Source organism: Zonotrichia leucophrys, chromosome 28 (genome assembly GCF_028769735.1).
Source record: "Zonotrichia leucophrys gambelii isolate GWCS_2022_RI chromosome 28, RI_Zleu_2.0, whole genome shotgun sequence".
NCBI classification, from domain to species: domain Eukaryota; kingdom Metazoa; phylum Chordata; class Aves; order Passeriformes; family Passerellidae; genus Zonotrichia; species Zonotrichia leucophrys.
Window position 1 is genome coordinate 5,273,762 of NC_088197.1, and position 27,754 is coordinate 5,301,515.

The 27,754-nt window shown below is 47.8% G+C and overlaps 1 protein-coding gene across 3 annotated transcripts; it reads right to left on the reverse strand.

The window, feature by feature from the left end:
* Positions 1-5,137: 5,137 nt before the first annotated feature.
* ATCAY (ATCAY kinesin light chain interacting caytaxin) lies at positions 5,138-24,499 on the reverse strand. 3 transcript variants are annotated; one of them, XM_064734136.1, is made up of 13 exons: positions 24,004-24,499; positions 22,644-22,767; positions 17,515-17,579; positions 16,426-16,647; positions 15,319-15,504; positions 14,758-14,860; positions 13,067-13,198; positions 12,257-12,343; positions 10,707-10,805; positions 10,454-10,489; positions 10,292-10,327; positions 7,546-7,581; positions 5,138-6,833 (listed from the first exon to the last, which is right to left on the reverse strand). In XM_064734136.1, the coding sequence occupies exons 2-13, from the start codon at positions 22,718-22,720 to the stop codon at positions 6,824-6,826; spliced, it is 1,089 nt and encodes a 362-aa protein (XP_064590206.1). In that variant the 5' UTR covers positions 22,721-22,767; positions 24,004-24,499; the 3' UTR covers positions 5,138-6,823. The 3 variants fall into 3 exon arrangements, with proteins under 3 accessions (XP_064590206.1, XP_064590207.1, XP_064590209.1); XM_064734137.1 differs by lacking the exon at positions 22,644-22,767 and having other exon boundaries at positions 24,004-24,498; XM_064734139.1 differs by lacking the exons at positions 22,644-22,767; positions 24,004-24,499 and adding an exon at positions 19,247-20,004.
* Positions 24,500-27,754: the final 3,255 nt, after the last annotated feature.

Genomic DNA, 27,754 nt, shown 5'->3' on the forward strand with positions numbered 1-27,754 from the left:
GGATTGGTGAAGAGGCAAGAAATGGGAATTATTTTCACTTGGGATTGGTGAAGAGGCAAGAAATGGGAATTATTTTCACGAATTATTATTTTCACTTGGGATTGGTGAAGAGGCAAGAAATGGGAATTATTTTCTCTTGGGATTGGTGAAGAGACAAGAAATGGGAATTATTTTCCCTTGGGATTGGTGAAGAGACAAGAAATGGGAATTATTTTCACTTGGGATTGGTGAAGAGGCAAGAGATGGGAATAACTGGGGTGTCACTGCTTTGGGGACTGGGATCAGCCTGGAATAACCGGGCTGTCAGAGCCGAATTAAAATTCCAAGTTTTTGGTGTTTGGTTTTTTTTTTTTTTTTTTTAATTCCACACAGGGCCCAATTTAAATCCCAAGTTTTTGATTTTTTTTTTTTTTTTAATTCCACCCAGGGACAAATTGCTTCCCCCAATCCCACCTCTCCCTGCCCTCCCTGTGTCCTGTCCCTCCATCCCAAATCCCAAATCCCAAATCCCAAATTTGGGACCTAACCCTAACCCAAATCCCAAATCCCAAATCCCAAATCCCAAATCCCAAATTTGGGACCTAACCCTAACCCAAATCCCAAATCCCAAATCCCAAATCCCAAATCCCAAATTTGGGACCTAACCCTAACCCAAATCCCAAATCCCAAATCCCAAATTTGGGACCTAACCCTAACCCAAATCCCAAATCCCAAATTCCAAATCCCAAATTCCAAATCCCAAATCCCAAATTTGGGACCTAACCCTAACCCAAATCCCAAATCCCAAATCCCAAATCCCAAATTTGGGACCTAACCCTAACCCAAATCCCAAATCCCAAATTTGGGACCTAACCCTAACCCAAATCCCAAATCCCAAATCCCAAATTCCAAATCCCAAATCCCAAATTTGGGACCTAACCCTAACCCAAATCCCAAATCCCAAATCCCAAATTCCAAATCCCAAATTCCAAATCCCAAATCCCAAATTTGGGACCTAACCCTAACCCAAATCCCAAATCCCTCTCCTGGAGCCCCTTCAGGCCCTGGAAAGCCTGAAGAATAGAATTTTTCTATAGAAAAGGCTTTTCTATAGAAATTAAAAAAAAAAAAAAAACAAAAACAGAGGATGAGCAGAAAAATAAAAAGATATTGATCCTGATGGGATTTTGGTTTTTATGGAAAAAAATAAAATCAGAGCAAAAAATCTGCTTGATACAAATTTCCAGCACAAGTGTAGCCCTAATTTATAATTAATTTCAATTAATATGCATTTCCTGAAAGAATTCACAGCATGACTACAGCAATGCTTGTTAGAGGATTAGATTTGTATATATTCCTATTTCCAGTTCATTAATTATGTTAATTGTTTGTCTAAACCCACTCACATTAGGCATCTCACGGTAAATAGTTGGGTTTTAAATATTAAATAATATTAACTATAATATTAAAAATAAAAAAGGGGTTCTTGGGGTTTGGGTATTTTTCCATTTAAGTGGCTTTGGGTTGATTTTGGTGTGTTTGGGTTTATAATTCTCAATTTCCAGTCGTGGTATTAATTGGATTATAAAAATAAATATAAAAATAATGTGAGATTAAACAACTTGAGACAAGCACAAGGTCCTGTGCAGGTTGGGAGAAACCCAAGGAAAGGAATTTTTTCCATGGCTCTTTTTGGGAAAGAATCCTCCAGAACAGGAGTTATTTTAGTAAAATAATTGGAATTTTGCAGCGTCAGAATTTCCTTTGAATGCCTTTCTTCAAAGGGAACAACATCCAAACAACGAATTTCCCTCATATTTTCCACATGAAGCCAAATCCTAAATAAAATCTACTTGACAGAATCTTGTGGCTGAAGGATTAGTCTCATTTTAATAGAATATCCACAGAATTTATGGAATAATACAAAGCAAAACTCAGGGTACAGATGAAGAGTCTGCTAGCACAAACCACCTAAATTACAACCACTGCAGAAAATGACATTTCACACGTTTGTACAGGTGGGGTTGGGCTGGAAAGGAACAAAATAAAAATAAAAATAAAATTAAACCCCTGGGATTGTGGTTTATTGTCCTTTACCAAAACCTGCTGAGTTTCTGGCTGTCAGGAAGGAAGGAAAGAAGGAAATAGAAAAGACAAAAATGTGCTTTTTGTGGGTTTTTTTGTCCCTTTCTCCTGCCCCAGCCCTTCCTTGACTCCTGGTTTTTGAAACCCTCTAAAAAAGAGGATTTTTTTCGCCTTTAAAACCTTTTTTTCTGCACCTCGGTGGGGAATAAAGATGGAAAAATAACCATGAGGGAATCTCTAAACATCCATTGACATTTACACAGCACTGGACAGAAAGGATTGGGGTGAATTCCTGCCCTGGAATCCAGCTTTGGTTCCTTCCTTGTGAGCCACAACAAAAACTCATGGCCAGCCCCAATTCTGGGTGGAAAAAGCAGAAAATTTGGAATTTCTGGAGCTGAGGATAAATCCTCCAGGAGAGGGGAAAGGGAATTCCTGCTCTGCACAGGAAGAAATTGGATTTTTCAGGCTGATGTGGAGCGAACTGAGGTCCTGCCATGAAACACAACATCGAGTAAAAACCACCGGGATTTGGTGAATTTGGGCATAAAAAAGAACTTTTTCCTGCAGCTAAAACGCGACTTCCCATGGGAGAAAAATCTCAGGAAAAGTCAAATCAGGCCAGAAAGTGCTCAATGCAATCCAGGGAATTGAGAAATGAAGATCTGGGTCCTGCAGGGCTGATTTCTGAGGCAGGAACAGCAATATTGCTCAAGGGATGAGTTCATTTCATTTTCTCCTTTAAACATATTTATATATTTATAGACGGGTCAAAGTCCCACTGGAAATGCATTTCCACCAGCAGCAGTGCAGATTCCTCCCCATCCAGCTGAGATTTGTCACTCCACCTTTGGGACAGGGACATTCTCTCATTTTATTTTTGGTGTTTTTGTCCAAAAATTTGGAGGTTTTTTTGCTTTGCAATCAACTGGTTGAAATAAGTTAATGATAATAAATTTTTTTTTGCTGCTATAAAATGCACTTTTGGCAGTTCTAATTGATGGGGGTGCAGGTTCTTCTCTGTGTTAAAAGACATAAAAACTTTATCCATCCATCCATCCATCCATCCATCCATGAACATAAACTTTACATGCTTATAAAGCTGTGAAAAATCAAAATCTAATGCACAGAACTCGGAGTGCTCCATCACAAAGTGCACTTTTGGAAACAGAACAAAACCAAAAATCTCTTCCAAGAAGTTAAAAATTGATTTTTTTTGTATGGAAACGAGTGCCCACGTCCATCTCATGAAGGGAAATTGGGGATCTGTCCTTTTCCTTCCCTTGCTCTGAAGGAATTACTTGGAAAAAGGTGAAGTTTCATTGTCAGATCTGCTCATTCTGTATTTTTTCTTTTTTCCCTGAAAGTGCAGACAGAGTGGTTTTGGGCAGGGATAAATAAAAAACAACAAAAAAGCAAATTCCATCCTGGTGTGGATCCCTCCTGAAAGGAGATTGGGATTCCTCATCTCCCACATCCATCTCTTCCATCCCAGCAGGATTTTTGAACGTTTTCTGATGCACAAAATCTTCCTAGAGCTGGATTTTGACCCCATCACTCAACATTTTATCCATTTTATTGTTGAATAATCTCAAACTTCCCCTGCAGTGCCAGCGTGGGTCACGCTCTGGGTGGAAAATTGATGAATTTCTCTCTAAATCCATAAAAACAAAGTGGAAAAAAAAGAAAAGGAAAATCACCTTGAAGTGTTCTCAGTGCTGTGCCAGCCTCCGGTCCATGAGGAGCTTTGTGATTGCTCATGGTGGGAACTGAAATTGGATTAATCAGCAAAGTCCTTCCTCCACTCTGGGACAGAGGCACCGGGAGGGAATTTGGGGATTTGGGGATTTGGGAATTTGGAAATTTGGGAATTTGGGGATTTGGGGATTTGGGGATTTGGAAATTTGGGAATTTGTGGATTTGGGGATTGGGGAATTTGGGGATTTGGGAATTTGGGAATTTGGGGATTTGGAAATTTGGGAATTTGGGGATTTGGGGATTTGGAGATTTGGGAATTTGGGGATTTGGGAATTTGGGGATTTGGAGATTTGGGGATTTGGAAATTTGGGAATTTGGAGATTTGGGGATTTGGGGATTCGGGAATTTGGAAATTTGGGGATTTGGGAATTTGGAAATTTGGGGATTTGGGATTTTTGGGATTGGGGATTTGGGAATTTGGCAATTTGGGATTTGGGGATTATGAGTGATTTGGGATTTGGGAATTTGGGAATTTGTGGATTTGGGGATTGGGGGATTTGGGGATTTGGAAATTTGGGAATTTGGGAATTTGGGGATTTGGGGATTTGGGGATTTGGAAATTTGGGAATTTGGGAATTTGGGGATTTGGGAATTTGGAAATTTGGGAATTTGGGGATTTGGGAATTTGGAGATTTGGGAATTTGGGGATTTTGGGATTTGGAGATTTGGGAATTTGGGAATTTGGAAATTTGGGAATTTGGGGATTTGGAGATTTGGGGATTTGGGGATTTGGGGATTTGGAGATTTGGGAATTTGTGGATTTGGGGATTGGGGAATTTGGGGATTTGGGAATTTGGAGATTTGGGGATTTGGGGATTTGGGAATTTGGAGATTTGGGGATTTGGGGATTTGGGGATTGGGGGATTTGGAGATTTGGGGATTTGGGGATTTGGGAATTTGGGAATTTGGGGATTTGGGAATTTGGGAATTTGGGGATTTGGGGATTTGGGGATTTGGGGATTTGGGGATTTGGGAATTTGGAAATTTGGGGATTTGGGAATTTGGAGATTTGGAAATTTGGGGATTTGGGAATTTGTGGATTTGGGGATTTGGAAATTTGGCAATTTGGGATTCCTGGCTGCTCCTTCTGCCTCCAGACAGAGCTGGGGACAGCAGGGAGGAGCCACCTGGAACAAACCCGAGCTCCACCAACACCTGCTGGGCTCCTCTTGCCTCGAATTTTACAGAATTCCTCATAAAATCCCATTGGTTTGGGCTGGAAAGGACCTTAAATCCCATCCAGCGCCACCCTGCCATGATCCCAGCCCCTTCCAGCTTGGAATATTTTGTCAATAATTGGTTCATAATGATCGTGTTCTGATGGAATGTGGAATTTTATTTTTCTTTTCCATCTTCAGCCTCTGGGCTGGCGCAGTGGGCGCAGAGCTCTGCTCTCCATCCCTGGAGGAGAACGTCTCAAATGAGAATTAAGGTCAAAAAAGTCATTTTGGTGCTTCCTTGGGGCACCCAAGGGGAGGAAGGGGCTCACCCAGCGTGGTTTTGTTCACTGAAAGGAGGAGAAAAGGAGCTTTGTGTGTCCAGGGGAGCCATCCCCACCTCCAGGAGAAATCCAGAATTCTCCTTGAAACCATGAGAAGGGAATTCTTCATCTGGAGAAGGAAGGGGGCGGTGAAGAAATGAGGGAATTCTTCATCTGGAGAAGGAAAGGGGCGGTGAAGAAATGAGGGAATTCTTCATCTGCAGGTGTTTGAGAGGGGTTTTAGCTGATGGTGGGATCAGGAAAACCTGAAATGATTTGGAGGGACCTGAAATCCCATCCAGGGACAGCTCCCACTGTCCCAGCCTGGCCTTGGACATTCCCAGGACCCTGCAAGCTGCCTCTGCCTCTGAAATCAGGAATTTCCAATAATTTTAAATGTTTCTCCATTTCCTTCCCCCCTTCCTTTGCTCACAGAACCCTCACGAGTCCCAATCCCGAATCCCAAGAGTCCAAGTCCCACCTGCACCCCTGGGCTCCTGCACCCTCCGTGGGGCCATCCCAGGCTGGAATTTGGAATTTTGTGTGGAATTTAATGTGCTGGAGGAGCATTTCCCTCCCTCAGGGAACCTCCCAACACTTCAGCAGCGTCAGCAGAGAGTGATTGTCCAGTGGAGACCAAAACAGGGCCTGGAGAATTTCCTTATCCTGGAAAACTCCTTCCAAACCCCTTTTTTTTGGGGTGTGTATCCTGGAAAACTCCTTCCAAACCCCTTTTTTTTGGGGTGTGTATCCTGGAAAACTCCTTCCAAACCCCTTTTTTTTGGGGTGTGTATCCTGGAAAACTCCTTCCAAATCCCATTTTTTTGGGGTGTGTGCCCTCAGGAGAAGGTTCTGTGGGATCCCTGCAGAGTGCCTCATGCTCCTGGATGGGATAAATCAAGAAAAAAACAGGAAAAACCAGGAAAAACCATGAGATTTCCTGCTGGCAATGAGTTCCAGAGGAACGGTGGGAGCTGGCAGTGCTGCACTCGGAATCTTCTGGAAGAAAGATGGAGAAAGGAGGGGAAGGCTCTCGCCATTGCCTGCGTGGTTGTTCTCAGCTTTTGGGGTGTCCTGGAGGAGCCTGGGGTGCTCCGTGCTGGCCAGCAGCGAGTGAAGGGAAGGTTTTATCACCGAAACCAAAATAAATTCTCTCTCTGGGCTGGAGATTCACGGGCTGGAGGATGCTCTTGACTTACTCCAAGGATACACAGTGAGTATCTGCGCTGTGCAAAGCTCTCCACAGACCATTCCCTAAACACACCAGAACCTGGGCTGTAAAGTGCTGCTCTTGCTTCGTTTTCTGAGGGGGGGGTTTGTTTGGTTTTTGTTCTTCTTTTTCTTTTCTATTTTTTTTTTAAAAAAAAGGAAAGTGATTCCCAAGAGGTGAAAGGGCGTTGGAGGCAGAGGAGGCAGCTCCAGGATTCACAGGGCTTGGGGAAGGTGGTGGCAAACTCTTGTCCCCAGAGGTCCTTGAGGTGGTGACTGCAGGCTCTGCTCCATCCTCGGTGCTGCTCCCACTCAGGACATGCTGCAAAAACAGACAGGAGGCATCTTCAGGCAAAAACTGAGGTAAAAAATGTGATTATTGTCATGACATCGACAAAACAATGAGTGAATTTGGGTGAAATGGTTGCTGGTGACACTGATGGTGCCAGTGTTGGCTTTCATGGGCATGGGGGACAAAGGGGCACCAGGCTGGGGGACCCTGGGTCACAGGAGGCATCTTCAGGCACAAATTGAGGTTAAAAATGTGATTATTGTCATGATATCGACAAAACAATGAGTGAATTTGGGTGAAATGGTTGCTGATGGTGCCAGTCTTGGCTTTCATGGGCACGGGGGACAAAGGGGCACCAGGCTGGGGGACCCTGGATCACAGGAGGCATCTTCAGGCACAAATTGAGGTAAAAAATGTGATTATTGTCATGACATCGACAAAAAAAATGAGTGAATTTGGGTGAAATGGTTGCTGATGGTGCCAGTCTTGGCTTTGGTGGGCATGGGGGACAAAGTGGCACCAGGCTGGGGGACCCTGGATCACAGGAGGCGTTTTCAGGCACAAACTGAGGGTAAAAATGTGATTATTGTCATGATATCGACAAAAAAAATGAGTGAATTTGGGTGAAATGGTTGCTGATGGTGCCAGTGTTGGCTTTGGTGGGCACGGGGGACAAAGGGGCACCAGGCTGGGGGACCCTGGGTCACAAATGGCACAGGGTGGGCACGCCAAGAGCTCAAACCTGGACTCCTGATCCTCTGCTGGGGGCACGGGCATGCTGCAAAGAGAAAAGAAAAATAAACACATCTCCAGCGCATGACGCATAATAAATAAATGAACAATAATAAAAAAAATTTAAATAATAAATAATAATAAAAATAATAAATAATAAATGATAAATAATGATAAAAATAAATAATAAATAATAAATAATAAATAATAAATAATAAATAATAAATAATAAATAAATCTCCAGCACATTGCAAATAATAAATAACAAATAATAAATAAAAAAAATATAAAAATAAAAAATCCTAAAAAATAAATAGTAAAAATCTTAAATAATAAATAATAAATAATAATAAATAAATAATAAATCTCCAGCACATTGCAAATAATAAATAACAAATAACAAATAATAAATAATATAAAAATAAAAATCCTAAAAAATAAATAATAAAAAATAAAAATATAAAAATAAAAATCCTAAAAAATAAATAGTAAAATTCTTAAATAATAAATAATAAATAATAAATAAATAAATAATAAATCTCCAGCACATTGCAAATAATAAATAACAAATAACAAATAAAAAATAACAAATAACAAATTACGAATAACAAATAATAAATAATATAAAAATAAAAATCCTAAAAAATAAATAATAAAAATCCTAAATAATAAATAATAAATAATAAATAATAAATAATAAATAATAAAAATATAAAAATAAAAAATCCTAAAAAATAAATAGTAAAAATCTTAAATAATAAATAATAAATAATAAATAATAATAAATAAATAATAAATCTCCAGCACATTGCAAATAATAAATAACAAATAACAAATAACAAATAACAAATAACAAATAACAAATAATAAATAATATAAAAATAAAAATCCTAAAAAATAAATAATAAAAATCCTAAATAATAAATAATAAAAATATAAAAATAAAAAATCCTAAAAAATAAATAGTAAAAATCTTAAATAATAAATAATAAATAATAAATAATAAATAATAATTAATAAATAATAAATCTCCAGCACATTGCAAATAATAAATAACAAATAACAAATAACAAATAACAAATAACAAATAACAAATAATATAAAAATAAAAATCCTAAATAATAAATAATAAAAAAATAAAAATAAAAATCCTAAAAAATAAATAGTAAAATTCTTAAATAATAAATAATAAATAATAAATAATAAATAATAAATAATAAATAATCTCCATCACAAACCAATATCCCCCTCTCTGCCCTGAGCCCCAGGAATATTTCAGCCTCATCCAGGGCATCTTTCCCTGTTCCCCTCAGGAATTAGAATAAGAAGAGAGGCTGGATCTGCCCAGGACCAGAGCCACGTTATCCTGGTGAAGGATTTTATCTTCCAAACCCCTCCAGAATTTCCCTTCCCTGCAGATCCAGCCTTTATCAGCTCCTGAACACTCTGGGAATGGGCTGGTGGATCCCAGGGGGGCTCCCAAGCTGGGGGGCTGCTCCCATGGCCAGAGACCCTTCAAGGGAAGGGGAAATCAGGGAAAAGGGGAAATCAAAAGAAAGGGTAAATCAGATAAATTTAATCAGATTTAAATTATTAAATCAGATAAAGGAAGGGTAAATCAGAGGGGAGGGTAAATCAGAGAGGAGAAATCAGAGGGAAGAGTAAATAAGAAGGAAGGGGAAATCAGAGGAATGGGTAAATCAGAAGGGTAAATCAGAGGAGGAGATAAATCAGAGGGGAGGGTAAATCAGAGGAGAGGAGAAATCAGAAGGGTAAATCAGAGGGGAGAAATCAGAGGGAAGAGTAAATAAGAAGGAAGGGTAAATCAGAGAAAAGGGTAAATCAGAGGAATGGGTAAATCAAAAGAAAGGGTAAATCAGAGAGGAGAAATCAGAGGGAAGGGGAAATCAGAAGGGTAAATCAGAGGAGGAGATAAATCAGAGGGGAGGGTAAATCAGAGGAGAGGAGAAATCAGGGAAAAGGGTAAATCAAAAGAAAGGGTAAATCAGATAAATTTAATCAGATTTAAATTATTAAATCAGATAAAGGAAGGGTAAATCAGAGAGGAGAAATCAGAGGAGGAGATAAATCAGAGGGGAGGGTAAATCAGAGGAGAGGAGAAATCAGAAGGGTAAATCAGAGAAAAGGGTAAATCAGAGGAATGGGTAAATCAAAAGAAAGGGTAAATCAGAGAGGAGAAATCAGAGGGAAGAGTAAATAAGAAGGAAGGGGAAATCAGAGGAATGGGTAAATCAGAGGAATGGGTAAATCAGAGGAATGGGTAAATCAGAAGGGTAAATCAGAGAAAAGGGTAAATCAGAGGAATGGGTAAATCAGAGGGGAGGGTAAATCAGAGGAGAGGAGAAATCAGAAGGGTAAATCAGAGGGGAGAAATCAGAGGGAAGAGTAAATAAGAAGGAAGGGGAAATCAGAGGAAAGGGTAAATCAAAAGAAAGGGTAAATCAGAGGAAAGGGTAAATCAGAGAGGAGAAATCAGAGGAGGAGATAAATCAGAGGGGAGGGTAAATCAGAGGAGAGGAGAAATCAGGGAAAAGGGTAAATCAAAAGAAAGGGTAAATCAGATAAATTTAATCAGATTTAAATTATTAAATCAGATAAAGGAAGGGTAAATCAGAGAGGAGAAATCAGAGGAGGAGATAAATCAGAGGGGAGAGTAAATCAGAGGGGAGGGTAAATCAGAAGGGTAAATCAGAGGAATGGGTAAATCAGAGGAAAGGGTAAATCAGAGTCCTTACCTTTCCCTCTCAGCCATGTCTTGTTTCTCCTCTGCCCTGTAAGCACAAATCCCCTTGGGAATCCATCCCCAGTGGGAAGGAGGAGCCCCCAGTGCCTTCCTGGGCTGATGGATGAGCCCTGGAGAGGAGCCACTCATCCATCCCTCCCCAAATCCCTCTCACCTTTCTTTCCTGGCCTTGATCCTCTCTTCTTCATATCTGCAACAGAGACAAAACTCCTTTAGCTGCTGCTGTTCCCTTTTAGCCCCATTTTTTGGTGTTTGCTGAGGGGCAGAAGCTCTGAGCCACAGTCTGGGGCCATTCCTTGGCTGGGGCCAGCTTTGCCCAGGCTCTGGGCAGGTTTGCCCTCTCCCCATCCATGGATTTGGGCTCAGGACCCCCGGCTGTCCCCCCCCAGAGCCCCCCTGGCACTCACTGCAGGACACACTCCGGGATCTGCACGTGCTCCATGGGGATGAGCTGCTCCAGCTCCTCCAGGCTGTGCACGTACTGGATCTTGTTGATGAACTTCACACTGGCAGGGAGAGACACAGACAGAGGCGCTGCCACCCCAGGGGCTCCAAAAACACCTCTGCAGGTGGCACTGGGGGGTCTGAGGGGTGCAGGACAAGGGGCAGCTCCACCCTGGTCACCCCTGGCTGAGGGTGAGCTTGAAATGTGATTTGTGGGATTAAAACACAGGGAATGGCTGGGGCTGGGCCAGGAGTGGGATGGAGATCAGGGAAAGGTTCAGGGGTTTGGGATGGAGATCAGGAAAAGGTTCTGGGATGGAGGTCAGGGAAAGGTTCAGGGATTTGGGAGGGAAATCAGAGAAAGGTTCTGGGATTTGGGATGGAGATCAGGGAAAGGTTCAGGGATTGGGAGGAAATCAGAGGAAGGTTCAGAGGTTTGGGATGGAGATCAGGGAAAGGTTCTGGGATGGAGATCAGGAAAAGGTTCTGGCTTTGGGATGGAGATCAGGGAAAGATTCTGGCTTTGGGATGGAGATCAGGGAAAGGTTCTGGGTTTGGATGGAGATCAAGGAAAGGTTCAGGGATGGAGATCAGGGAAAGGTTCTGGGATGGACATGAGGAAAGGTTCAGGGATTTGGATGGAGATGAGGAAAGGCTCATGGATTTGGGATGGAGATCAGGGAAAGGTTCTGGGGTTGGGATGAGATCAGGGAAGGTGCTGGGGATCAGGAAAGGTTCTGGCTTTGGGATGGAGATCAGGGAAAGATTCTGGGATTGGGATGGAGATTGGGGAAAGGTTCAGGGATTTGGATGGAGATTGAGGAAAGGTTCATGGATTTGAGATGGAGATCAGGGAAAGGTTCTGGGGTTTGGGATGGAGATCAGGGAAAGATTCTGGGATGGAGGTCAGGGAAAGGTTCAGGGGTTTGGGAGGGAAATCAGAGAAAGGTTCTGGGATTTGGGATGGAGATCAGGGAAAGGTGCTGGAGATCAGGAAAAGGTTCTGGCTTTGGGATGGAGATCAGGGAAAGATTCTGGGATTTGGGATGGAGATTGGGGAAAGGTTCTGGGGTTTGGGATGGAGATGAGGGAAAGGTTCAGGGATGGAGATCAGGGAAAGGTTCTGGGATGGACATGAGGAAAGGTTCAGAGATTTGGGATGGAGATTGAGGAAAGGCTCATGGATTTGAGATGGAGATCAGGGAAACGTTCTGGGGTTTGGGATGGAGATCAGGGAAAGGTTCAGGGGTTTGGGATGGAGATCAGGGACAGGTTCTTCCCCCTGAGGGTGGTGAGCGCTGAATTCCCCAGGGAATGGCCCCATCCCAGCCCTGCCAGAGCTCCAGGAGCCTTTGGACACCTTGGGACTGTTGGTTGGGGTTGTTGGGTGCCTGTGCAGGGCCAGGGGCTGGGCTGGATGATCCCTGTGGACCCCTCAAACCGAGGCTGCTCCATCACTCTGTGATTCCACACTCCCACCCCACACCTGCTGAGCCGGGGGCTCCTTGCCCACCTGATGAAGGGCCTGGAGATGGCCAGGACAGTCCTGATGAACCACGAGGGGTGCACGATGATCAGGGCCTTGAGGTTCTTCCTCAGCCTGGGGACAGGTCAGGGGACAGAGTCACATCCCAGGGACGTTTCCTGAGCTGCCCTGTGCTGTGCTGGGCTCCAGCAGGGGCTGCCCAGGTTAAACCCTTGGGAAGCTCATCCCAGCTCTGCTCTGGAAATCTCATTATAAATTAAAATACTCCTGGACAGGGCTGGGAGCAGCCTGGGGTGGTGGGAGCTGTCCCTGCCCAAGGGGAGGGCACTGTGGTGATTTCTGAGGTCCATTCCAGCACCTGGCAGGTGTAAGGAATGTGGGACTGGATCAGACTCATTCCTGTTGGGGAACAGCTGTGGCAGACAACTTTTATGAAAAATCCTTTCCTTTCCTTAGGATTTTTCTTCCTGAAAAGCTGAGAGGCCTCAGGAACAAAATGGAAACAATGGTTATCTGCTGCTGTGGGATGCAACAGGTGCATTTGTGATTGGTCTCATGTGGTTGTTTCTAATTAATGGCCAATCACAGTCAGCTGGCTTGGACTCTGTCCAAGTTATTAATTCAATTTTTTTTTCTATTCTTAGCTAGCCTTCTGATGAGAACCTTTTCTTCTATTCTTTTAGTATAGATTTAATGTAATATATATCATAAAATAATAAATCAAGCCTTTTGAAACACAGAGTCAGATCCTCGTCTCTTCCCTCAACCTGTGAACACCAGGGCTCACAAGCAGCCTCTGATTTTCCTCTGGAGAGGCCCCAGGAGCAGGTTCCTCACCTTCTGTCGATCATCTGGTAGCACTTCTTGAGCCAGCCCAGGCCTGGCATCCTCCGGCGCGGCGTGGCCCCGTTCAGGTACACGATCATGTAATCCTCAGCCACCAGCAGCTCCAGGCTGCTGATCACATACCTGCCGGGGGGCACCGAGAGGAGCCCGGTGAGACCCCAAAAACACCCTCGAGATTTCTGCAAGTGCCCCCTGTGCCACCCTGGAACAGCTCCAGAGCCTCTCTTGGCAGGGCTGGGAGCAGCTTTGGTGGCCTGGGTGTCCCTCAGGGGGTCAGAACTTTGTGCCCTGCTCAGCAGGGACTGTCCCAGCCTGGGTACAATGAGTCCATCCTGGCCATAATTCCTGCAATATTTGAATTCTTGGCCTTGTTGGACTCGGAACTGTGCCCATTGTGCCACCAATGTCCCACCACTGTCCCACCAATATCCCACCAATGTCCCACCAGTGTCCCACCAACGTCCCACCAATGTCCCACCAACGTCCCACCAATGTCCCACCAGTGTCCCACCAATGTCCCACCAATGTCCCACCAACGTCCCACCAGTGTCCCACCAGTGTCCCACCAATGTCCCACCAACGTCCCACCAGTGTCCCACCAGTGTCCCACCAATGTCCCACCAATGTCCCACCAATGTCCCACCAATGTCCCACCAACGTCCCACCAATGTCCCACCAGTGTCCCACCAATGTCCCACCAACGTCCCACCAACGTCCCACCAGTGTCCCACCAATGTCCCACCAATGTCCCACCAACGTCCCACCAATGTCCCACCAACGTCCCACCAGTGTCCCACCAGTGTCCCACCAATGTCCCACCAACGTCCCACCAATGTCCCACCAATGTCCCACCAATGTCCCACCAACGTCCCACCAATGTCCCACCAACGTCCCACCAGTGTCCCACCAGTGTCCCACCAACGTCCCACCAATGTCCCACCAGTGTCCCACCAACATCTCACCAATGTCCCACCAATGTCCCACCAATGTCCCACCAGTGTCCCACCAGTGTCCCACCAATGTCCCACCAACGTCCCACCAGTGTCCCAGCACTCCCTGGCAAGGCTGGGCTTGCACCCAGCCTGCTCCCAGCTGAAATTCCAGGGAAGCTGCTGTGTGCAAACCCAGAGCACCAGGAATATTCCTCTGTCTGCTCTGGGGTGCCCTGACCCTCAGGGCAGCGCTGTCTTTGACCCTCATCCATGGAGAAAATTTCCCAAACTTCAAAATATAATCCACAAAAGTGTGAAATGGATTATAGACGGTGGTGTAGGTGGATCACTTGGTGAGAAATTGAGGTTTTGGGGTTTTTAGTGTGTTGTGGATGGGAGCAAGATGGAGGGCACAGGGTGTTGTCCTGGGTTTCTTCTTCTTGGGTTTGGGTGGCATTTTGTCATTGGGTGGAAAAATCCACATTGGGATCAGTTATTGGGTTAAAAGGGAAAATAATCTCGGTGTCAGCTCTTAATTGGATGGTTTAGTCTTAAAATCTCTTGTACCAAGAGATTGTTGGCCATTTTGTGCCTTGCTGCCCAACTCACGGTACAGAGACTGTTTCACTGCTAAGAAATAACAAACACCTGAGCCCAAACACCAATTCCTGTCTCAAGTTCCTTCAATCCCAACCCAGACAAACCCACAAGCAGAGCTCCCCCAGGCTGCTGTCCCTCCCGGGCACTCACAGGAAGAGGTTCTCCATGATGTAGTGATAATCTGCCAGGTTGCTGTCGGGGAGGTAGCAGGCAGCAAAGACGATGATGGCGTTCAGACCTTCTCCGTAGTATCCTGCCCAAAAAAACCACCAAAGTGACACTTTCCAGGGAAAAACGGGACAGCTGAGGGGAAAACAGCGCTGAAATTTGGCCCTGGGGTGGTTTTTGTGTCTCTGCTCAGCTCCAGGTGAGCGTTTCTCTCTTCAGATATTTTCCACTGTGAGATTTCCTCCTGGGTTTGGGGTTCAGAGAATGGATTTTGGGTTTTTAAAGCTGGATTGCCCCTTGGCTTTGCTTGGATTTTGGAAACAAACCTGACTGCACATGTGTGGCCCCTGGAGCATCCCAGGGACTGGCACAATCCCTCCAGATGATAATTCTACAATCGCTAAACGTTTTTAGCTACATCTGAGCGCTTCGGTGCTTCTCTACCAAAAAACGCCAAATTTTCCCCCCCAAACAGAGCCCAGCCAGCCTTGGTGGGACAGACAGAGGGACAGAGGGACAGAGGGACAGAGGGGTTGGGCTCACCTCCGTGCGTCACCACCCTCATGTAGGGTTTGATCATCTGCAGGTCGATCCTGTGCTCCTGCTCGCCGATGATGACGGTTCTCCAGAGGCGCCCGTTGGTGGCACTGCCATCCTCGGTGCCCCCGTCCCCAAACAGGTCCGCGCTGTCCCCTGGCATGTTCTTGGCCGTGGCCACCGGGGTGTCATCTGGGAAAGGCACAAAGGGCTCTTGCCTTGAGGAGGAATTGGGGAGAGCTTTGGGAACGCCGGTTCCCAATGGGGCTCCCAAAAAATTCACTTTCTTGTCAACCCAGGACGCTCAGGGATGATGCTCTGATGGGGTTTCACCTTGATCTGGGCCAATTTATTCATTATTTTTATTTTTGGCCCAATTTATTCATCATTTTTATTTTATTTAATCATGAATATATTCATAATTTTATTTTACTAACACACAGTTGCAATAACTTCGAAAAATGATGCTGTATAAATTGGCCTAACCATTCAGAAGAGGGTACAGTCCTACAGGTTTTAACCTTGCTCTGCTGCCCAAATATTATAGAAATAACTTTAAAATCTCCCTCTGCTTATCAGAGGGAGATTTTAAAGTTATTTCTACCATATAATATAAATTGGGCCAATTTATTTATAATTTTTATTTTTGGGCCAATTTATTATATTAATTTAAATTTATTTATAATTTATAACAATAAATTTAAATCTAAACAAACACCCTTTAACACCTGGAGGCTAAACAAACCAGCCAACCCTGAAATGCTCAGCCAGAACCAGGGTTGTTCAGCCTTGACCTTCCGGCCCAATTTATTCATTATTTTTATTTATTTTGGGGCCGATTTATTAATCATTTAAATTTTATTTTATTATGAATATATCCATAATTTTATTTTACTAACACACAGTCGTAATAACTTTGAAAAATGATGTTTTTTGACCTTCCCATTCCAGCTCGTTGCCTCCAGCCTTGACCTGGGCCAATTTATTCATTATTTTTATTTATTTTGGGGCCGATTTATTAATCATTTAAATTTTATTTTATTATGAATATATCCATAATTTTATTTTACTAACACACAGTCGTAATAACTTTGAAAAATGATGTTTTTTGACCTTCCCATTCCAGCTCGTTGCCGTTGCCCAGGAACTCGAGGGAATCTGTCTCGTCAGGGGTCTCAATGTCGTCCACGTTGATGTCCAGGTCGTCTGGGGTGTCCAGGAAATCGTCAGAGAGGATGGAGCCCTCGCTCTGGTCCAGGGAAATGTTGATCTCGGGTGCCACCAGGGTCTTCCTCTTCCGATGGGCCCCGTTGAAGTTCAGGGTGTTGGGGGGAGCTGGAGTTCAGAGGAAAACAGAATTGGCAGGGTGTGTGGGGTTTGGGCAGTGCTGTGTGATCTCACAAGGTAAAACAACCCTTAGATTTGGGGCTTTAGTGCACAGTAATACATAGAAACCAAGGTAGAAAATGTTGGGTAGGTTAATTGTCATTTTTACACTTTCTTCTTCCTTCTTCTTCAGTTTTCTCTAATTATGTCTGTGCTGCAGGTTTCCAGTAATCATAATTGAGTTAGAAGCATAAATAATAGAGATATCAACTATAAATATAAATAATAGAGATATCAACTATAAATATAAATAATATAGATATCAACTGTTATAAATATATATCTATATAATATAGATATCAACTGTATATAAATAATATAGATATCAATCATTAAAGAATTAAGACTTAAATAGCCTTGGATAAACCCCATTTTAGCTCACTTTCTCAACATGTTAGAGAGAGCTCACATCTCGTAATTTTGCAATAAATAAAGATAATATTGAAGTCTCACTCTGGAGTGAGATTTCATAAAGGTCTCCTGAGGTTTATTCCTCCTGGCCTTAGAACAAGAAAGAGCCTGGCATTCCAACACATTCTGGAGGCACAGAGCAAGGCATCCTCAAGGATAATTCCTGCTGGAACATGGAGCTGGAGCCCTCAGGGTGCTGGGTGCCACTGGGAGGCACTGGGATGGGAATGCCCACACCCCTGAGATCCCAATTTCCTCCCCCAAATCCTCAGGATGGATGAACAACTTCAAATCCCTGCTGGTTCCCTCTCCCACGTGAGAATTTTTATTTTTTTTTGTGGTGGAGAATCCAAGGTTTTCTCCCTGCCTGGCAGCTCCCCTGGGCTTGCAGAATTTGGTACTTACAGGACGTGGTCTCGTCCTCCGTGGGGCTCCCCAGAGACTCCATCCCTGTCTCTTCTGGGAGAGGCCTGCAGGACAAAAGCACAGCAGAGAGCAGGGGAAATTTAGGGGAAAATCATCCTGAGGGAATGGAGGCAGCAGGGAAAAACCCAACCCCAGCTCTGCCCCTTCATTGTCACCCTGAGGGTCTGGGCTTCCCTCCTGGCTGCTCTGCAATCCCCACTGACCTCCTGACCATCCCAAGGGGTGAAAAATCCAGCAGGGAACAAATGCTGGCCTTGGCAGCGTTCTCCTTCCCTGTGTTCTGCTCCGAGGGGCAGCGCCAGGCCCTGGGGCTCCTCATTAGGGCAGCCCCTAATTAGGGCACCCCGGGGCTGTGTCCCCATTCCCGGGCAGGGCTCTGGGATGGACACAGCACACAGGCAGCGATGTTTTCACCCCAATCCATCACAGCTTTACCCACAACCTCCTTCCCCAGGAGCTCCTTGGTGCTGGCTCTGTTTGGGACCCACGACCCCAAATTGTCACCTCAGTTCCCCCTGGGTCACTCCCAGCCCCTGCTGGGGGTTGGAATTGGGTTCAATCCATGCTAAAATCCAGGCATCAGCATCCAGCCCCTATTTTGGGGCCGCCCCTCCTTTCCTGGGGTTTGCAGCCTCTCCTGCTCAGCTCCTGCGCCCTCCCAGCTCAAATCTGGGCCCCTCCAGCTGGAGGCATCAACGGATTGGAAAGTTTTCCTTGCTAAAATCAACGCCCAGGGCACGGCTGGCACCCCTGGGCAGCTGCTGGAGCTGCTGCTGCCCCGATCTGGGTGGGAAAAGTGGGAATTTGGGTCTGAACTCTGCCCAGGAACCTTTGCTGTGCCTGAGCCTCACCCTGGGTGATTTTCCCCTCAGTTGGAGCTGGGATTTGTTCTGCCCCCTGGAATTATCTGTGTTTGACATTTCCTCACCAAACCCCACCAACTCCACCAGTCCATGCTCTCAAATCTCTGTTTAAAACCCCACTTTCCCCTGGCCAGGGAGGAGCTGCAAAATCCCTGGGACAGGGAAAGGGGAGGATGGGGATGGGGATGATGATGATGATGAGGATGGGGATGAGGAGGATGAGGATGAGGATGAGGATGGGGATGAGGATGAGGATGGGGATGGGGATGAGTGTGATGGATGAGGATGAGGATGGGAATGAGGAGTATGAGGATGGGGATGGGGATGAGGATGAGGATGAGGATGGGGATGAGGATGAGGATGAGGATGAGGATGAGGATGAGGATGATGAGGATGAGGATGATGAGCCTGAGCAGAGTCGCTGTCCAGCAGCCCGACGGCCCTGCCACACAGCAAAGGAGGGAGGTGACAGCGGGGACAGGATCCAGCCCAGCTCTGTCCCAGCTCCTTTCCATGACACCGCGGCCACCAGGCAAATTAAACCCCATCAATATGCAGATTAAGGGCTAATCCCCGGCTGCCGGTCACTGCATATTCATGAGGGCTCAGCCCCCCATCAAAGGCACGTGCAGGACCCTCCGGAGCTGAAGGAAAAACCCCCCGAGCCCCCCTCGGCTCCCCCTGCCCGTGCCCACCCGGGCCTGGCGCGGTTTGTCCCGGGATTTGGCGCCTGGCACGGTTTGGTGACACAGCATCCAGATGGGGAGGAGAAGGGAGGGGAGCTGAGTACGTGCTGCTCACACCGAGCTCGGCTCGGGCGGGCCGAGGGCAGGAAAAGCCGCGCTCACCTTCCCCGAGGCTGCTGCGGGGCGATCGCTGCCTCCTCCCGCGGCTCCTCCTGCCTCCAAAGCCCCCGGGACAAATTCGGGGAGAGCCGGGGCTCTGCTCGGGGCCCTGGGCCAGCCCCGGCCCGCAGGGACAGAGCGGGACCGCGGGATGAGGGAGGGATGCAGGAAAAGATCCAGGAATGGATGCAGGGAGGGATGAGGGGAGGGATGCAGGGATGGATGCAGGGAAGAGATGCAGAATTAGATGCAGGATTAGATGCAGGGAATAGATCCAAGAATGGATGCAGGAATGGATCCAGGAATAGATGCAGGAATGAATGCAGTGATGGATGCAGGGAATAGATTCAGGGTTAGATCCAGGAATGGATGCAGTGATGGATCCAGGAATGCATACAGGACAGTTGCAGCGATGGATGCAAGGGTAGATGCAGGAATAGATCCAGGAATAGATGCAAGAACGGATGCAGGGATGGATGCAGCGATGGATGCAGGAAGGGATGCAGGAAGGGATGCAGGAAGGGATGCAGGAGTGAGCATGCTCCCGCTCCGCGCCGCCCGCGTCTCGGTCACGGCATCCCCGCCCCGGGCCGCCCGAGCCGGGCCGGGATCGGAGCCGGGGCAGCACCGAGGATCGCCCGCTCCGCTCCCGGCTCCTCCTCGGAGCAGCTGCCGCGGTTCGGCCTCCCAGAAACGCCGCGAATGTCGGCCCCGGCCCTCAAGCAGCGCCTGGATTCTGTTTTTCTGTTTTCTCGGCCCAGATCTCTGTCTAGGATGTGGCTTTTCTTTTCTTTTCCTTTTTTTTTTTTTTCGGGGCAAGACTGGCTAATGGCAGGCAGGCAAAAATAGCTCTGCAGCAAATCAGCTGCTGGAGAGCGGCTGTCCCACATGCAGCAGCTCCTGCCCTATTATTGCAACGCTTCCAGCGGGGAAGCGGCTGGAAAAGGACAATTTATTTATTTTCATTGCCGGTAGAACCCAGCTGGCTTTCCCTGCTTTGCCTGGGGCTGTTTGGGCTCTGTCTCGCGTCGTTCCTGCTCAATCCCTCCGGAGGAGGCTCCTCCCAGGGCTCCGGCCTCATCCCTCCCCTCTCCCATCCCTCTGCCTTTCCCGGGGTTCATTCCCAGGGCGTTTTCCCGGGTTTGGGGGTGCCGGGAGCTTTCCAGGAGGGATTTCCATGGAATGCTGGGCCTGGAGTTTGCTGCTGCATGGGCAGAGTGGGACTGGTGGTGCCTGGGCTGTTCCCGAGGTGCCCCAGAGCCAGAGCAGCTTTATCCCGGGTATTTTAGGGAGCTCTGGGATGATCTTTTCCTTCCTACACCTTCATTTCCTGTCTCTGTTCTCTGAGCAGCCTGGTCTGCTGGAAGGAATCCCCACTTTGGGAGGGAGAGGAGTTTTAAGGCAGCTTCCAACCCAAACCATCCCACGATTCCTGTCCCTCCATCCATCCATCCATCCATCCATCCATCCATCCATCCATCCATCCATCCATCCATCCCATCCATCCATCCATCCATCATCCATCCCATCCATCCATCACCATCCATCATCCATCCATCCATCATCCATCATCATCCACCCATCATCCATCATCCATCCATCCATCCATCCTCATCCATCCATCCATCCATCCATCATCCATCCATCCATCCATCCATCCATCCCATCCATCCATCATCCATCATCCATCCATCATCCATCCATCCATCCATCATCATTCCCCATCCATCCATCCATCCATCCATCCATCCATCCATCCATCCATCCCATCCATCCATCCATCCATCCATCATCATCCATCCATCATCCATCCATCCATCCATCCATCCATCCATCCATCATCCATCCATTCCCCATCCATCCATCCATCCATCATCCATCCATCCATCCCTCCATCCATTCCCCATCCATCCATTCCCCATCCATCCATCCATCCATCCATCCATCCATCCATCCATCCATCCCTTTCTTTCCCACACTTCTCTCTCCTTTCCCTCCATTAAACCCCGGGGCTGGCAGGGATCCAGCAGCTCTCAGAGGGAATTTTATCCTCTCTGGGGCTGGGGAGGAGGGAAGGACAAACGCCGTGCTGTGGGCTGCAGCACAGAGGGGCTCACAGGGCCCGCAGCTGGGGCTGCCAGGAACAGAGCCAGGCTCATCCCGGGGGAACAGGAGCCCCTTTCTCTGTGCCTGGCATTGCTGGGGCTCTGAGCCTGCAGCTGCAGGGGCTGGGCCAGCCCTGAGAGCCCCCGGGCACCTGCGGGGGCTCCAGATCCAAGAATGGGCAGCGTTGGAAGGGAGCTGAGAAATCCCCTCAGTGTCACTCCTGCTGCCCAGGCAGGGCCACCTGGAGCAGGGGAATCCACACCTGGTGGGATTGGGATGTCTGGAGAGGGAGAATCCACACCTGGTGGGTTTGGGATCAGGGGAATCCACACCCAGTGGGTTTGGGATGTCTGGAGAAGGAAAATCCACACCCGGTGGGTTTGGGATCAGGGGAATCCACACCCGGTGGGTTTGGGATGTCCCTGAGAGGGAGAATCCACACCCGGTGGGTTTGGGATCAGGGGAATCCAGACCCGGTGGGTTTGAGATGTCCATGAGAGGGAGAATCCCAAATCCAGTGGGTTTGGGATGTCCCTGGAATGTCCATGGAGAGGGAGAATCCACAGCCGGTGGGTTTGGGATGTCTGGAAAGGGAGAATTCACACCCAGTGGATTTGGGATGTCCCTGGAGCACGGGAATCCACACCCGATGGGTTTGGGATGTCTGGAGAAGGAAAATCCACACCCGGTGGGTTTGGGATGTCCCTGGAATGCCCCCAGAGAGGGAGAATCCAGCCCTGCCCCGGCAGCCTGGGAGTGGGAACGAGCTGGGAATGGGGGTGGGAATGTGCTGGGGATTCAGGCACTCGGGGATGGGTTCTGGGATGGGCTTGGCACCCCTGTGCAGCTGCTGGAGCCCATCTGGAGGTGGATGGTGCCACTTTGGCACCTCCTGTCAGCCCCACAGGGCTGGCACCCATTGGATGCAGGGATCCTGGCACAGCAGCGCTGCTGTGTTTGGGATTCCGCTGGGTTCAGAGCCTGGGAAGGAGCCCATAAATCCATAAATGCACTCCCACGTGCATCCATCTCTCTGTGGATCCCTCTATCCATCCCAATCTCCCTGTGCCCCACACCCAGCTCCTTCCCATGCCTACCCAGAGATGCCAAAAACATCCCCAGATTTTTGATGCGCTCAGAGCAGCCCCAAAAATTCTGAGCCCCTGTTGGAGTTCAGGCTCCTGTTGCCTCTGAGGCCTTGGCATGGACCCTCCCACTCTGATGGTCTCTCACAGGGTAAAAAAAAATAATTAAAATGATTCTGGTTTTGTTTTGTTTGTTTTGGGGAACACACCTGGGGAAGTCCTCGTCCTGCCACTCCTCCTTCACATCCACGTTCTCCATCCTCAGCGTGGCCTCCGTGGTGCCCATGGCTCTCGGGGGGCTGGAGCCAGCAGATCCCCCAGGAGGGGCTCAGGCTGCAGAGGGGAGGCACAGAGGTTGGCATGGATGGGGCACCCACGCCCCTTGGGAGGGCAGGGTGAGAGGGGATTGGTTGGGAAAAGCAGAAATTCTGCACTCTGGGCACGTTTTGGGGCACAAGCAGGAGGTGAGGGTCGGGTGTGGGTTGGTTTGGGCCCCAGCTGCTCCCCCTGACACCCACAGGGTTCCCATTCTTGTGTCTCATCCAGCACCAATCTGCTCCTCAACCCCTCTGTGCTGAGGGAGAGGAGATGAGGGGAGGCTGAGCTGCCCTGGGCTGCCCTGGGGCATTCCCAGACTGGCATTCCAGATTGGCATTCCCAGGATTGGCATTCCCAGATTGGCATTCCCAGATTGGCATTTAAGGATTGGCATTCCCAGATTGACATTCCCAGATTGGCATTCCAGATTGACATTCCCAGGATTGGCATTCCCAGATTGGCATTCCCAGATTGACATTCCCAGATTGGCATTTAAGGATTGGCATTCCCAGATTGACATTCCCAGGATTGGCATTCCAGATTGGCATTCCAGACTGGCATTCCTAGATTGGCACCCCAGGATTGACATTCCAGGATTGGCATTTCTGGGATTGGCATTCCCAGATTGACATTGCCAGGACTGGCATTCCAGGATTGGCATTCCTGGGATTGGCACTCCCAGGACTGGCACTCCCAGATCGGCATTCCAGGATTGGCATTCCAAGATTGCCATTCCCAGATTGGCATTCCCAGGACTGGCATTCCCCGACTGGCACTCCCAGATTGGCATCCCCAGATCGACATTCCAGGACTGGCATTCCAGGATTGACATTCCCAGGACTGACACTCCCAGACTGGCATTCCCAGATTGCCATTCCCATACCGACATTCCCAGATCGACATTCCCAGATTGGCATTCCAGGCTGGCATTCCCGCCCATCCCAGCGAGCCCCTGGCCCTGTCTGGCTCCATCCCTGCCCTTCCCTACCCCAGACACCTCCAGGCTCTGGAAAATCCCGATTTCCTCCCCCTGGCCGGCGGCAGCTGCTCCGTGCCAGCCCCGCGGGCATCATGGAGGGACCGAGGGAGGAGGAGGGAAGGAGAAAAGAAGGAGAAAAGGAGAAGGGAAGGAGAAATCCCGGCTGGAGGCGGCGGCAGCAGCATCCATCCATCCATCCATCCATCCATCCATCCATCCATCCATCCATCCATCCATCCATCCATCCATCCATCCATCCGCCCCGTACTCACCGCTGCCGCTGCTCAGAGGGGAACAAAGGCGAGCCCGAGCCTTCCTCCCCGCCAGCTCCGCATTCCTCCTCCCGCTGGACGCGGCTCAGCAGGTGCGGCCCGCGGATGGCGGCGGGGATGAGGAGGATGAGGATGGAGCAGCGTGCGGATGCATCCAGGTCGGTTTTCCCCGCAGCAGCCGCTGCTCTGCGGTTCGGCTCGGAAATAGGGACGGGCTCAGGGCGTTATTGCTGCTCCTCCATGGCTGCTGCTGCTCCCCCGAACGCCTCCGCGGGATTTCCTGGTGGATTTTGGGATGCGGTGATGGCTTTTGGGATTCGGTGATGGTTTTTTTGGGATTTGGTGAGATTTTGGTGATGGTTTTTGGGAATTTCGCGATGGTTTTGGGGATTTCCTGACGGGTTTTGGGATTTGCTGATGGTTTTTGGGATTCGGTGATGGTTTTCCGCCCGCAGCTGGCGGAGCCTGCGCTCCCCTAAATCAGCGAATTAATTCCCTGCTCTGCAGGAGGGGAGGGACAGCCCCGGAGCCCTCCCCGTGCCAGCGCCGCCCCAATCGGCTGCCAGGCTCCGAACCCGTGCCCGGCTGGGCGGGTGGAGCTGCCAGCGCTGGCACAGGGGGTGCCAGGGGGCAGGGCTGCTCCTGCAGGAGGGCACCGAGGGGTCTGCGGGGCATCTCTGAGAAGGGGAAAGTGCCCTGGGATGTGGGGTTTGGGTGCATAATGCCCTGAGAAAAATACCCTGGGATGTGGGGTTTGGGATTTGGGGGCATCATTCCCTGAGAAAAATACCCTGGGATGTGGGGTTTGGGGGCATCATTCCCTGAGAAAAATACCCTGGGATGTGGGGTTTGGGATTTGGGGGCATCATTCCCTGAGAAAAATACCCTGGGATGTGGGGTTTGGGTTTTGGGGGCATCATTCCCTGAGAAAAATACCCTGGGATGTGGGGTTTGGGATTTGGGGGCATCATTCCCTGAGAAAAATGCCCTGGGATGTGGGGTTTGGGATTTGGGGGCATCATTCCCTGAGAAAAATGCCCTGGGATGTGGGGTTTGGGATTTGGGGGCATCATTCCCTGAGAAAAATGCCCTGGGATGTGGGGTTTGGGATTTGGGGGCATCATTCCCTGAGAAAAATACCCTGGGATTTGGGGGCATCATTTCCTGAGAAAAATACCCTGGGATGTGGGGTTTGGGATTTGGGGGCATCATTCCCTGCTGTAGCTCCATCTCTGCCATGGATCCCTCCCTGCCATAGCTCCATCCCTGTGGGTCCCTCCTTTCCACGGATCCATCCCTTCCATGGATCCCTCCTTGTGGATCCCTCCTTGTGGATCCCTCCTTGTGGATCCCTCCTTTCCACAGATCCATCCCTTCCATGGATCCCTCCCTCCCGTGGATCCCTCCCTGTGGATCCCTCCTTTCCACGGATCCCTCCCTTCCATGGATCCTTCATTGTGGATCCCTCCCTGTGGATCCCTCCCTGTGGATTTCTCCTTTCCATGGATCCCTCCCTCCCATGGATCCCTCCCTGTGGATCCCTCCTTGTGGATCCCTCCCTTCCATGGATCCTTCCTTGTGGATCCCTCCCTGTGGATTTCTCCTTTCCCTGGATCCTTCCCCGGATCCCTCCCAGCCATGCACAGCTCGGACCTGCAGAGGTCCCCGCGCACCAGGAGATGGAGGCACGGAAAGAATTCCAGCGGGATTTTCTCCAAAGGAAAAGCAGGAATTGTGAATTTACCCAAAACCTGAGTCTGGGAATTCCTCCCCAGCCAGGAATTCCTCCCCAATATCCCACCCAGCCCTGCCCTCCGGGCCCTGTCCCTCCATCCCGCATCCCAAATCCCTCCCCAGCTCTCCTGGAGCCCTTTGGGACCTGGGAGGTTCCTGTTGAACCTCAAGATCTTCCTTGGGCTCTCTCCTCCAGGTTCTCCAGGTCAGGAGTTGATTCTCACCAAGGATGGAAACTCCACAACTGCCCTGCCCAATCTGCTTCAGCGTTTGGCCACCCTTAAATGAATATAAAATATAAAATTTAAAATAAAAAATTTTAAAAATTAAAAGATAAAACATATATTTTAAAATCAAAATATGAAAATATACAAATTAAAATATAAAAATATAAAAATTTAAAAAATATATTTTAAAAAATTAAAGCATATAATATAAATAATTTAAATTATTATATAATAATAAATAATCAAACAATATATAATATATGTTATTTCATTATATATTTAATATTTAATTATTAATGTATTTAATTATTATACATTTAATATATAATTAAATGATATACAATATAAAATATAAAATTTCAAAAATAAAATACAAACTATAAAATGAAAAAAATAAAATATAGAATATATATGTTTAAAAATTAAAATATAAATTACCAAATTTTTAAAATTAAAATATAAAATTAAAAAAAAAAAGGTAATATTTGTCCTGTCTTTAAAGGGAATTTCTGGGTCTCCACTCCTCCACTGGCCTCTTGTCCACACACTGGGCACCTCTGGGAAGAGTCTGGCTCCAATCACTGGGAGCTTGGCGAGCTGAAATCAGGATGAAACATTTGTTGTGGGGAAAATAAAAGTTATTTTGGGTCCTTTGAAATTATTTACAACTTGAAGCAAAACCAAAAGGAGTATTTTGGGGATGAAAAGCTGCAGCTTTGTTTGAGATATGCTTGAAATTAAACGCTTTGCCTTTTATTGAGCTGTGGCATTTCCCAGTTGAGATCTGCCTGCCTTTAATTAAGAAAAGCAGGGGACCACAAGAGCCTTCAAAGATGCATTTGCAAGCCCAGCAATGTTTTATTTTGGGGAGAACAAGATGTTTTCACTGACTCCACTTAAGGAAATAAAAACAAAACCAAACCTGTTTTGCTGGGACAAATGGGAAGGTTTCATTCTGGCTTGACCTAAGGAGGGAAAACCTTGCATTTCCTAATTTTCTAATGGAATCTCTAAAGGCCAGAGCAGCTGTTTGCAGAGTCCAGGCTTTGAGAAATCCCTGGGAGTGTCCAAGGCCAGGCTGGATGGGTTTGGGGCCTGAGGAGGAGGAGGCCTCCTCCCATAGGAACCACCCTTGGGTGAAGTTTTGGGGTGAAAATTGACTCTGGAGACACAAAGCAGTGGGTGGGGGTTACTTGACCCCCCAATTTAGGTTTGAAATCTCAAATCAGGCCCCCGAAAGCACCTGGGAGGGATTCTGGCCCTGCCCCAGGGCTGGTGTTTATTCCAAGGGAAAGCACTCGTGATCAGGGGGCACCAGGGCCTGACCTGCTCCGGGCCTTGTTTACATCTCACAGGAGCCAAACCTCGCCCCAGCCCCGGTGATCAGCACCAAATCCTCCCTTCCCCGGCCCCCTGAGCCTCCCTGGGCACGAGAACACGGGAAAGGCACAACCAGAGCTGCTCTGGGCCCTGCTGGATGGGTCGGTGTCCAGGTGAGAGGATCCTGGTGCTGCCACCCCTGCTCAGGATGCAGCGTTTGGGAGTTCCTGGTGTGTTGGGGAAGATGAAACAAGAAAGCCTTATAAATGTGATTGCCTGGCAAAAGATTTGGAGAATATGGAAACTGTAAGTGAGATTGAAATGAAGGCAAGCTTTGAGATCCCTCAGTGACTGAACAACTGGAAAACAATGGTGCAGCTGACTGAAGGTGATCCCCTTTTGATGGAACAACACCCTCTGCCTGCAGACAGGCCCAAGGGTCAGAGCAGAGCCCACTCTGAGCTGTGGGT